The sequence below is a fragment of the Chiloscyllium punctatum genome, chromosome 17 (genome assembly GCF_047496795.1).
Source record: "Chiloscyllium punctatum isolate Juve2018m chromosome 17, sChiPun1.3, whole genome shotgun sequence".
In the NCBI taxonomy this organism is placed as follows: domain Eukaryota; kingdom Metazoa; phylum Chordata; class Chondrichthyes; order Orectolobiformes; family Hemiscylliidae; genus Chiloscyllium; species Chiloscyllium punctatum.
This window is the reverse complement of record NC_092755.1, coordinates 80,608,388-80,620,540: the sequence shown is the minus strand read 5'-3', so window position 1 is coordinate 80,620,540 and position 12,153 is coordinate 80,608,388. Positions and strand designations below refer to the sequence as shown.

Genomic DNA, 12,153 nt, shown 5'->3' with positions numbered 1-12,153 from the left:
GTGTCTGTGTAGGTTTCCTCCCACAATCCAAAGACGCACAGGTTAAGGTGGATTGGCCATGCTAAATTGTTCAGGGATGTGCAGGCTAGGTGGATTAGCCATGGGAAATGCAGGTTTATAGGGCTGGGGGTGGGTCTGGGTGGGTCTGGGTAGGATGCTCTTTGGAGGGTCAGTGTGGATTTGATGGACTGAATGACCTACTTTCACACTGTGGGGATTCTATGATGATCCCTTGATTACCTTATGCAACAAATAACCGGCGATGTCAGCAATTTCACAGACTGGCCAGGATTCTCAACTCTCTCCCAGGTACAAGTCTGAGCTTGGTATCACAATATTTACTGCTGCTTTGCTGGATTTAGTTCTTTCCAGTTTCAAAGGACACAAGTTTGGACATCTTCACAGCCAATCACTATGTTAATCACTCTGAAAACATAAGGAGATAATGGATGTATGCCACAATTCACTGCTGGGCTACTCAGGATTTTGTACGATGGTAACCAACCCACGTTTGCCCCACTTTGATAAGGGGGCAGACGTGAGGTGCACACGTCCAACTGTGCACTCAATTTTGACAATCAGTTCGGATCAAAGACATTACAAGGACAATTTGCATTTTTTGGGACCTTGAATACTACAACACAAAAGAAATAAGGGACGTACAATAAATACTAATACCACAAGCTAAACGGAAAACGGTTTAATGGTGTGTCACAGCTGTATGAGCAAACAAATCTGACATCAAACTTGAGGTAGTCTTTGACTGCTGCAAAGTCAGAGAGTTGTGTGAGAGGGAATCCCAGCGCTGACGACTCAGTGTTAGTACTGTGCCTTTTCAGCTCTGTTCGAATCCCTACAGTTTAGAAGTGGGCCATTCAGCCCATCGAGTCCACACAGACCCTCTAAAGAACATCCCACACAGACCCATCCCCTGACCCTGCATATCCCTGCCACAGTAGGGCAGTTCAGCTTGGCCAATCCATCTGACCTGTACATCTTTGGACTGTGGGAAGAAACCCATTTAGACACAGGGAGAATATGCAAACTCCGCACAGACAGTCACCTGAGGGTGGAATCGAACCCAGGTCCCTGGTGCTGTGAGGCAGCATGCTAACCAAATAAGACACTATGTGTCCCTAAATCTGTGAACTGCAATGAGAACACACTGGTTTTAAAAACAGGGATTTTACCAGGGTGGCTGAATAATTTCACAGCAAGGAATTTGATTACAATTGTGCAACTCTGATTTAGTGACTGTGGGCTCCTGCAATGTGCCAACAATCAGGAGCTGAGGAGTTATTTACAAACGAAACTGCTTGGCTTTCAGCTGCTGGAGTAAGTTGGAACAGGAAATAAGTTATAGAGAGAGAGACATACACACACAGACAGAGAGAGAGAGAGAGACACAGAGGGAGAGGCACAAAGGGTTTGTTCTGTTGTTGCCTCCAGCAGAAGCTGCCTATTCTCTGGAATGAAAATCTCAGTTTAAACTTGAAGAATAACCCTTCCCTTTCCTGCAGCAGTTGCTGCGACTGTTGAATTGATAAATCAGAGACATTTTCCAAATGAATTAGTCCCTCTTTACTTTTCACACACCAGTGGATGCTTCCAGAAAGAAGCAACCGAACACCATGCGCCTGGCTAGCTGCAGACGGATAATCTCAACATCAGAATTGGGAAGGGACCACTGGATGGACTTTATGATTAATCTACTTTGACCAATAATCTACTTTCCCCATTTGTTTGTCAACATATGTATGTGTACATGTATTTCTATGTGAGTGCGTGTGTGTACGTGCCTGTATTTGTGTGTGCACGCCCATGTGTCATTACGCATGATTGTGTGTGTGATTGTGGGTGTGTGATTGTGTGCGTGTGTGTGATTGTGTGTGTGATTGTGTGTGTGTGTGTGTGTGTGTGTGTGTGAGAGTGTGTAAAGAGGAGTTTAAAAGAACTTTCGAATTTTGGTTAATAGTGTGACATGCCATTGTTTTATATCTGTTTGCTTGTAGCTGTGGTCTAACTACTTACAATAACGATAATTCTTGTTTAGTTAGAAACCTACTTTGTGCTTTCTATCAACTTTGGTCTGAAAGTCAGGGAAATTGGGAAGTGTATGTATCTTAAAAAGAAATTAGGTAGGGTTCTGGGAACAGTGGGGAGCGGTTTTGAGGGTGTTATCCAGGGATGGGAGTGATAATGTGAGGGTCCTGCAGAAAGCAGACTTACCAGAGTACTGCGTGGGGCTGTTGTAAGGTACCAGCACAAAGTCATCAATGTCACAGGAGGAATTCTTGCTGCTGCCGCTGCCTGAATCCTTAGAGCCCTGCAGGAAGGCTGGGCTCTCCTGGGTGGGGGGAGTGAGAACCTTCTCAGAGAGCTGGTGCACATCAGCTAGTGACTGGGTACAAAGGAGAGGAAAGTGTTAAAGGGACATCTTCAGCATCAACACAGCAACATTGCTTCAGCGACCCTTGGTGTGGAGTTCATCTGTCAGTGTGAATCTCCAAAACAACCAAAATCAACACAAAGAGAGAGGGAAGGAAAAAGAGAAATAGGATGAGCAGTCACAACAGTAGCACCTGGAGATATTGGGGGTGTTGTGACACAGTGATGGGTACACACATAAGAGTGGTTACTGCAATACTAACCCAGATAATGTGAGTTGATTTGCTAAGAGTTTAAGAAAGTGAATTCCATTCATATACTGTGGGTCTCTGTAGAAGTACCTACAAAGGTCACAGAATCCCTACAGTGCAGAAAGAGACCATTTGGTCCATTGAGTCTGTGCTAACCCTCTGAAGAGTATCCCACCCAATCCCTGGGACCCTGCATTTCCTATGGCTAATCAACCTATCCTACACATCTTTGGATTGTGGGAGGAAACCCACACAGTCACAGGGAGAATGTGCAAACTCCACAGTCAATCATTTGAGGGTGCAATCAAACCCTGGTGCTGTGAGGTTGCACTGAGCCACTGTGCCACCCAAGTTACTGAAGGATCATAAAGACCACAAGTTCACGAATGATTTTTAGGGAAGGTAAGGTGCCATAAGACCACCAGAAATAGGAGCATTAGAAGACCATTCAGCCCATTGTGTCACCATTCAGTATTATCATGGCTGATCTTAGGCTTCAACTCCAATTTCCCACTTGCTCTCCATATCCCCTCAAATCCACATGGGACTAAAATCGGTTTATCGTAGTTTTGAACATATTGAGCAATACCCACAGCCTCTGGGGACAGAGTTCCAAAGATACCTGACCTTCCCGAGCGAACTCATTTCTTCTCATTTCACTCCCAAATGATTGCCCTCTAATCCTGAGCCCACATCCCCCCCCCCGCCCCACCCCCCCAACCCTGTGTCCCAGATTCTCCAAACCCCTCAGGGAGGGACGGGAGAGTGCATTGTGTCAGTGTCCATCCTGTCTAGCCCCATGAAGGTTTCAAGGAGATCACCTGTGCATCTTCTAAACTCCAAGGAACACTGACCCATTTCCTCAACCCCTCGTCACAGAACACCCGTCTCATCCCAGGAACTCATTTAGAAGCCGTTACTGTACTATCTCCAATTCAAGGCTTTTAGTTCCTTCAAAAGTGGAGATCCAAACCTGTGCACCTTCAGCCTAGACTTTTATTCCTGTCCTTTGAGCTCACTTCCTCATCTCCCCAGCTTTGAGACCATGGCCCCGGGTTCTTGCCCACGTGCCAGAGGTGGGCACACTACCAGCTCTTTCCCAAATTCCCCTCCACCATCATTCCCAGCCCCTTCTTCCGTGCAGCACCCTGCTCCTCCCCCACCTCGCCCGAGTCCCCCACACTCTGCTGGGACTTACTGGAGAGCAGTGAGGATTCACATGGACTTACTGGAGATGAAGCAAGGTGGGAGGTGGAGGAGCTGCTGCAGGAACTGGTGGAGGCTGAGCTGGCGTAGACTGGCATAGGCACTGGGACAGCTGTCAGCAGAGAGCAAAGCCGTGAGTTACCATCATCATCGCGAATGTCCTCTTACACAAAGCAGTTACACAGCTCCATTCACCACATTCAGCATATAAAGTAGCACTGTAACATCACAACCACTACACCGGGGAGCTGATGGCCTAGTGGGCTTATTACTAGGCTAGTAATCAAGTCACCCAGCTAATGTTCTGGGCACACGTGGTCAAATCGCACTGTGTCAGATGGTTAAATGTGAATTTAATAAATGAAGATAACCATGAAATTGTTGGTGGGGGAGTTCCCATCTGGCTCACTAATGTCCTTTAAGGAAGGAAATCTGCCATCCTTACAGGTTTTTTTTTCTTTATTTACTCAGTCATGAGATGAGGGCATCACTGTTTAGGCCAGCACTTATTGCCCGTCCCTAATTGCCCAGACGGCAGCTAAGAGCTGACCACATTGCTGTGTTTCTGGAGTCACAATTAGGTCAGACCAGGTAAAGACGGCAGTTTCCTTCCCTAAAGGGCATTAGTGACCCAGGTGGATTTTTCTGACAATCGACAATGGTCCATTATTTGACAGTTAGTTCCAGATTTTGCCTCCATGTGTCTTCAGACCCACAGCCTCTGGGCAATAAAATGCAGGCCAGGCCAGTAATGCCTATATCCCGGGAACAAATTCTAAACCAAAACCCAACAAACAGTCACGTTAAAGATTATCAAGTATAGATTATCTGGTCACTGTTTATGGGATCTTGCTTTGTGCAAATTTGCTGCAGCATTTTCCCATGTTTGTCACAGGGACTACTTTCCAAAAGTACACCTTTGGCTCTGAAATGTTTTTGAGACACCCTTAACTCATGGACGGCACTACCAAAACATATTCGTTAATGTTTTCCTCACCCTTTCCTTCCAAAAGCACCACTTGCCAGAAACCGGTTCCTGTTTCAGGATAAGTACTCCCACCTGTCACCTCACTCCCTCCAGCAGCACCCAGGGGTGCCACTGTATCTGGCTGCCAATTGGGAGATGCTAAACTACACGAGAGGATTGTGAGGCTGAAATACAGACAGCAGGGTCAAACTATCGCAGATGGCCTCTACAGCATCATCTCGGATCACTGCACATATGTCAGCTGCCAACACAGATCACCCGCTACCCCACTTACATTTCTTCATGGAAGAACTGGCATCTAAAAACGGATGATGAAAAAATTCACCTGTGGAAAGAAATACAATGAGGAAAAAGATGTCAATTGCATTGGGTAAGTGCTGGGGAAACGTTCCGTCAACATCCAGATGAGCCTAGGTCAGCTTCTTGTTAAAACCAATGTAAGATATTCTTGTAGAGAAAATGTGTGAGAGGAACCATCACTCCACTTTCAATTGTTTGGAGCACAAAAGCGGTGTTCTGATTGTAGGATCCAGCCACTAAGGAGTTAACAGGACTGCTTTCTCAAGAACAGGAGGAGGTCATTCAGCACTGAGTTGGATTTTTAACCAGGAAGGGAATCGAGGGTTGTAGGGATCAGGCAGCAATGTGGAGTTGAGGGTTATCAGATCAGCCATTGAATGTGGGAGTAGACTTGCTATGGACACATTAATAGGCAGAAGTGGGGACTGCAGATGCTGGAGATTAGAGTCAAGATTAGAGTGGTGCTGGAAAAGCACAGCAGGTCGGGCAGCATCCGAGGAGCAGGAAAATCAATATTTTTGGACAAAAGCTCTTCATCAGGAAGCAGTCCTGTTAACTCCTTAGTGGCTGGATCCTACAATCAGAACACCGCTTTTGTGCTCCAAACAATTGAAAGTGGAGTGATGGTTCCTCTCTCACATTTTCTCTACAAGAATATCTTACAGTGGTTTTAACAAGAAGCTGATCTGGACACATTACTGTCAGCTACATAGAACTTCAAACTGGTTAGCTCTCCCAAAGACACTCCTGTATATCCTGATGGGTGGAGCTTCTCTGACAATTTCTGTTAACCCTTTCAGGTACTATCTGCCTTATGTAGTGTATTCAGAGACTGAAGGGTGTTTGAACACTAAAAGAATTGAAGGACACAGGGATAAAGCAGGAAGGTGGAGCTGAGTGGAGGATCAGCTGAAGGTGATTTGACTCAATGTGGGACCAGGTTTGGATTGTGGGGTGGGGGAGAATGGTTGATTCCTGCTCCTATTCGCTACGCTGTATCCAGTGAGAGGGAAAACTGGTCACTTACTGAATTCCATGCGGTCCTTATGGTTACGGAGCAGGAGACCCAGGAGTAGGTGACGCAGCTGGCTGGACGTCTCTCTCGGAATGCTGTTGGCAAGAGAGAAAACAAATGACATGAGATTCAAGTTCAAGCCCCAGGCTTCCACATGAACTCTGCTCTGAATGGTCTTACATCTCATAATTCGCCAATGGACGGTGCACAACAACGTACATTTCACTTCCATAGAAACAACAATGCAGAACCTGCAACTACGGCCTTCCTCTCACACTGACATCATCTCACTCTCTCCCTCTTATTCCTTCCTCCCTCATCTGTTTATCCAGCTTACGCTGAAGAGAATCTCTATGATTCACTTCAACTACTCACACCTGGTAGCAAGTTCCACAATCTCATCATTTTTTTTAAGAGAATGGAGTTTATTCTGACATCACCTAGATTTATTAATGACCGCCTTATATGTGTCAGCTCCAGTTTTGGAATTCCCTTTCAAGTTGAAATATTTTACACATTCACAGTCATTTTCAGCACAGAAAGAGGACATTTGGCCCATCACATCCATGTTGGTGAATAAAGATCTGACTACACTAATCTCACTTTCCAGCCCATGACCCATGACCCTGGAGGCTAAGGACAAAACAAGTGATTATCTAAATATGGCTTATATTAGATTACTTACAGTGTGGAAACAGGCCCTTCGGCCCAACAAGTCCACACCGCCCCGCAGAAGCGCAACCCACCCATACCCCTACATATACCCCTTACCTAACACTACAGGCAATTTTAGCATGGCCAATTCACCTGATCTGCACATCTTTGGACTGTGGGAGGAAACCGGAGCACCCAGAGGAAACCCACGCAGACACGGGGAGGACGTGCAAACTCCACACAGTCAGTCGCCTGAGGCGGGAATTGAACCCAGGTCTCTGGCACTGTGAGGCAACAGTGCTAACCACTGTGCCACCGTGCCGCCCTACAAGAGCTTCTGACACAGCCACCCTGAGGCAGAGACTTCCAGACTCCCACCATCTTCTGGATGAAAAAATTCTTCTCAAATCTCCTTTAGCCTTCTACCTCATGTCTTACATCTCTGTCCCCTGGGTATAGACCCCTCTACTAATGGAAAAGTGTCCCTCCCTATCAATCCTACCTTACACATCTCTATTAAATCCCCTCTCCAACTTTGCTACTATGAGGAAAACAATGCCAGTCTCTCCAATCTCTCCCCAGAGCTCAGACCTTCCCGCCAGCCCAGGCAGTATCCTGGTAAACCTCCACTGCACCTTCTCCAATGAAATCATATCTTTCCTAGAGGATAGTGACCAGAACTGCACATTGTACTTCCACTGTGACCTAACTTGCATTTTACACAGTTCCAGCATAACTTCCTGCTCTAGGATAGTGTGGTGGCTCAGTGGTTAGCACTGCTATCTCACTGCACCAGGGACCCAGGTTCGATTCCACCCTCTGGTGGCTGTCTGTGTGGAGTTTGCACATTCTCCCTGTGTCTGTGCGGGTTTCCTCTAACAATCTAAAGTTGGGTGGATTGCCCACAGGAAATTGCCCCATAGTGTTCAGGATAGATATGATGGGGGGGGGGGTGGGATGCTCCTCTTTCGAGGGCTAGTATGAACTCGATGGGCCAAATGGCATCTACCCACATTGTAGGGATTCTATGCCTTGGCTAATGAAGGTAATTATCCTATTTGCCTTCTTAACCACCTTATTTAACTACAATCTACCAAGATTCCTGTCATCTTCAGACCTTACCAGGGTTCGGTCACTCAGGATGGTAAACAGTGAGGGGTACAGCTTTAAACTCTAGGAGGACATCAATGGACTGGGCAGAGTAGTGGCAACTGGACTTCAACCTGGGAAAGTGGGAGGTGACCCTCTGGGAGGGGGAGGTGGTTAGCCCTGTTCCTGATATCTCCCTTCGGCAGTCAGGTACACAACCCATTCTGACCCACAGGTTTATTCACTTTTAAGACAACTTTATGACTTCCAGTTTTTGAAGCTGTCTTCAGCACAGGCAGACCAACACCCTCCATGTTAGCACTGGCCAGAAACTGAACTGCACCAGCCATTAAATACTGTGGCTACCACAGCAGGTCAGCGGCTCCAAACTCTGTGCTGACTGACTCACCTCTTCAGAAGAGGACTCAGAACAATAACTGTTTCTCTTGCCTCAAATACGTCCAGACCTGCTGAGTTTCTCCAGTACTGTCTGGGTTTGTTTCAGATCAGGATTATTTTTCCCCAGGTCACAGACACACACTGGAAAGCCTTCCGGAACAGCTGCAGGAGCTATCTGAAAGCACTTTCGCTACAGCAGCCAGTCGCACTGAGCTTCCCTTCAGTTTGAGTCCAGTGAAAGGCCAGAGAGCAGCAATACCAGCTCCACCTCCTCCCAGGATCGAGTGGCAGTGAGGAGCTCTGAATGTTCCAGTCAAAATCAACTGGCTATAGTCAAACCTTTCCCAAACCCCTCACCCCCTCCTCCATATACCCTCCCACCACATCCTCCCCATCCTATCCTTCCCACCTCTCACCCCATCCTCTTCACTCCCTTCTCTCCACACCCTCCTCCCCGTTGCCCCACCTCATATACCCTCCACATCCTCCTTGGCCCCTCACCACTCCTCCCCACCCCCACCCCCTCCTCCCCAACCAATCCTCCTCACCCCCCCACCCTCCCCAACCCTCACCCCCTCCTCCCTGCCCCCACCTCCTCCTCCCCAACTAATCCTCCTCGCTCTGGAGCTGGAGGAGGTTAGAGAGGGAGGTGTGTGTAGGGGCTGGAGAAGGTTAGAGAGGGAGGGGTGTAGGGGCTGGAGGAGGTTAGAGAGGGAGGGGTGTAGGGGCTGGAGGAGGTTAGGGAGGGAGGGGTGTAGGGGCTGGAGGAGGTTAGAGAGGGAGGGGTGTAGGGGCTGGAGGAGGTTAGAGAGGGAGGGGTGTAGGGGCTGGAGGAGGTTAGAGAGGGAGGGGTGTAGGGGCTGGAGGAGGTTAGGGAGGGAGGGGTGTAGGGGCTGGAGGAGGTTAGAGAGGGAGGGGTGTAGGGGCTGGAGGAGGTTAGAGAGGGAGGTGTGTAGGGGCTGGAGGAGGTTAGAGAGGGAGGGGTGTAGGGGCTGGAGGGGGTTCGAGAGGGAGGGGTGTAGGGGCTGGAGGAGGTTAGAGAGGGAGGTGTATGTAGGGGCTGGAGGAGGTTAGAGAGGGAGGGGTGTAGGGGCTGGAGGAGGTTAGAGAGGGAGGTGTATGTAGGGGCTGGAGGAGGTTAGAGAGGGAGGTGTATAGGGGCTGGAGGAGGTTAGAGAGGGAGGTGTATGTAGGGGTTGGAGGAGGTTAGAGAGGGAGGTGTATAGGGGCTGGAGGAGGTTAGAGAGGGAGGTGTATGTAGGGGCTGGAGGAGGTTAGAGAGGGAGTGTGTGTAGGGGCTGGAGGAGGTTAGAGAGGGGGGGTGTAGGGGCTGGAGGAGGTTAGAGAGGGAGTGTGTGTAGGGGCTGGAGGAGGTTAGAGAGGGGGTGTGTAGGGGCTGGAGGAGGTTAGAGAGGGAGTGTGTGTAGGGGCTGGAGGAGGTTAGAGAGGGGGGGTGTAGGGGCTGGAGGAGGTTAGAGAGGGAGGGGTGTAGGGGCTGGAGGAGGTTAGAGAGGGAGGGGTGTAGGGGCTGGAGGAGGTTAGAGAGGGAGGTGTGTGTAGGGGCTGGAAGAGGTGAGAGAGGGAGGGGTGTCAGGGTGTATATACGATTGGAATATTCCTCATGCTGTTTACATACCTCAGACACCCTGACAAATCAAAAAGTGATCTAGTGATCCTGGGATACATACTCCAGCCTAAATATTCCACATGTATAATCTGTTACCTCATCCCATCCAAACGGCACTTGTTCCCTCTGGGAATGCCGTGTGCAGTGCCAAGCTGTCTGTCTGAATACTCTCAGCAATCTGTGAGGAGAAGCCTTAGTAAATATAGCAAACACAAGCTTGTGGAGACATCGAGAAACACACGTGGCTTACTTTGGAACAAGGGTTTTGTTTTTCTCGTAAAGTAGCCGCAGGTTCTGTGGACTGCTGGCCTGGAATAGAAAATGTCCGTTACTTTCAGCCCTTCCGACTTTATCTGACAGTAAACACATGGGTTCCTCAACTGCACAACAACAGCTTACATTGCTATTCACACAGATAGACACATTGCCTGCATTTATATAGCACCTTTAACATAGTTATAATCATTCTGAGGCACACCACAAATGCATTATTAATAACAAAAACAAACTCCGACACAAAGCAAGAGATTATGAAGGTGAGGTAACCAAAAGGGAGGTTTTTAGGAGTGTATTAAATGTGATCACATTTGGAGGACTGTGGGAAGTACTGGTCTCTTTATTTAAGGATGGAAATGCATTGGATTCAGTTCAGAAAAATACCTTGAATAAGTGGATTGTTTTATGAGGAAAAGCTGGACAGGCCAGGAGTTTAGAGTAAAAGGTAGAGGGAGATCAGTGGACGGAGAGTTGGTGAGTGGATAGTGAGTGGACAGTCAGTGGACGATCAGTAGGTAGTGAGTCGGCAGTGATTGGACGGTCAATAGGTAGACAGTCAAGGAATGATCAGTGGACAGTAATTCAATTTATTTAATTACATCATTTATTTAAAGAAATCAGGAGGCATTTGTTTGCCTCAGGTTCAGCTTTACTGAGACACAAGCAGGTCACTGGCCAATGGTGTGAGAGGATATCAGTGAATCAGGAACAAGAGAAAAGGACAATTTGCTAACAGGAACTTTACTTCGAGTAGTCTGAAGGAATTAACGGACAATTATAGAACGGTGACACTAGAGCTTAAATCATGAAGAAAATATTAACCGTTTGGCAGAGGCTTGGCTTTGTTTTGGGGTTTTGCCGTGGGTGACATAGAGTCCCTCTGTCCAGCACATGTCCTGAGTGAGATGATGCAATTGCTTTCACTCAAGTGGTGTTCCCCAAGCTCGGTCAGACTGGGAGGGTGTCGACTTCCATCAGTTTAGCTTGAAACCCATATGCTCCACTTGCTGCGTTTCCCAATGACAAAACCAGTCGTAGGCGCTATTTGAAGTCCAGATGGGCTTCAGCTAGTAGGTGCTTTGCATGGTTACATTATTCATCCCACCTACCAGACACTGCCTCCACTTCTTATTAATGGTTAAACCGAAGTCACATGCCTCTGTCAGTTGTCTTAACCTCGTCAAAAATCCTGATATATATTCCCCTGGTTCACCAATTGCTGAGTAAAATCGACAGCATCTCAGAATTAGAGCAGGCTTGGGGGTCATAATATTCCTTAACTAAATCCGTTAAATCTTGGCACAGAGAAAGTTAGGCTCCTAATAACCAAAACAGCTGTGGGTCCGTATGCTGTCAGGAGAAATGCACATTCCCAGAAAAATGTAGGTTGCCCAGAAAAAACTAAGGCATTGTTTCCACACACTGGGCCCAATGTTCGACAGCAGGATTGAATGAGTCAAGTTTCCCAAATAATGGCATGACTCCAGAAATGCTCTCCCCAACTCAAAGAAGACTGTTGTGAGCGAATTTCTTCAGAAGTGTGCTTTACTCATGTTGCCCTTGAAATAACTCCCCAGAGGCTGGCATCCCGTCACCGAGTCCCCCTTTATTTACACAGGGAGAGTCCTTGACACTGATCCAGCTCCCTCAGAGCCAGGTCTCAGAGTAAACTGAAGCTCTGACACTCCTTTTTATTTTTTTGGCAATACTGTGTGATCAAACAGTGAAAGAGGAGGGCAGGGACTAAATCAAAATTGAGTTGGACACTCCACTTTTTTTTTCTTCTTCTTTTTATTTTTTTTAAACCCCCACACTCCCGCCTAAGTGCGGTAGTGCTTATTTTTTCCCCAGCACCCATGGTGTGTGTGTGTGTGTAGGTGTGAGACACAGTGAGAGACACAAAGTGCACAAATCTTTATTCAATTTCCACCACCAGGAAGATAGGAAAAACACCCAAGTG

General features: G+C 47.6%; 1 protein-coding gene across 2 annotated transcripts in view; it reads right to left on the bottom strand.

Annotated features, from left to right (window-relative positions):
• Positions 1 to 12,153, bottom strand: part of ulk1b (unc-51 like autophagy activating kinase 1) — a 102,924-nt gene that overhangs the window by 53,845 nt on the left and 36,926 nt on the right. For both annotated transcript variants that reach the window (XM_072587686.1, XM_072587685.1), the window contains exons 9-13: positions 10,168 to 10,226; positions 6,161 to 6,243; positions 5,108 to 5,158; positions 3,869 to 3,957; positions 2,230 to 2,401 (exon numbers count right to left, since the gene is read on the bottom strand). In XM_072587686.1, coding sequence (XP_072443787.1) covers positions 2,230 to 2,401; positions 3,869 to 3,957; positions 5,108 to 5,158; positions 6,161 to 6,243; positions 10,168 to 10,226 — 454 coding nt within the window. The remainder of the gene's footprint in view (positions 1 to 2,229; positions 2,402 to 3,868; positions 3,958 to 5,107; positions 5,159 to 6,160; positions 6,244 to 10,167; positions 10,227 to 12,153) is intronic.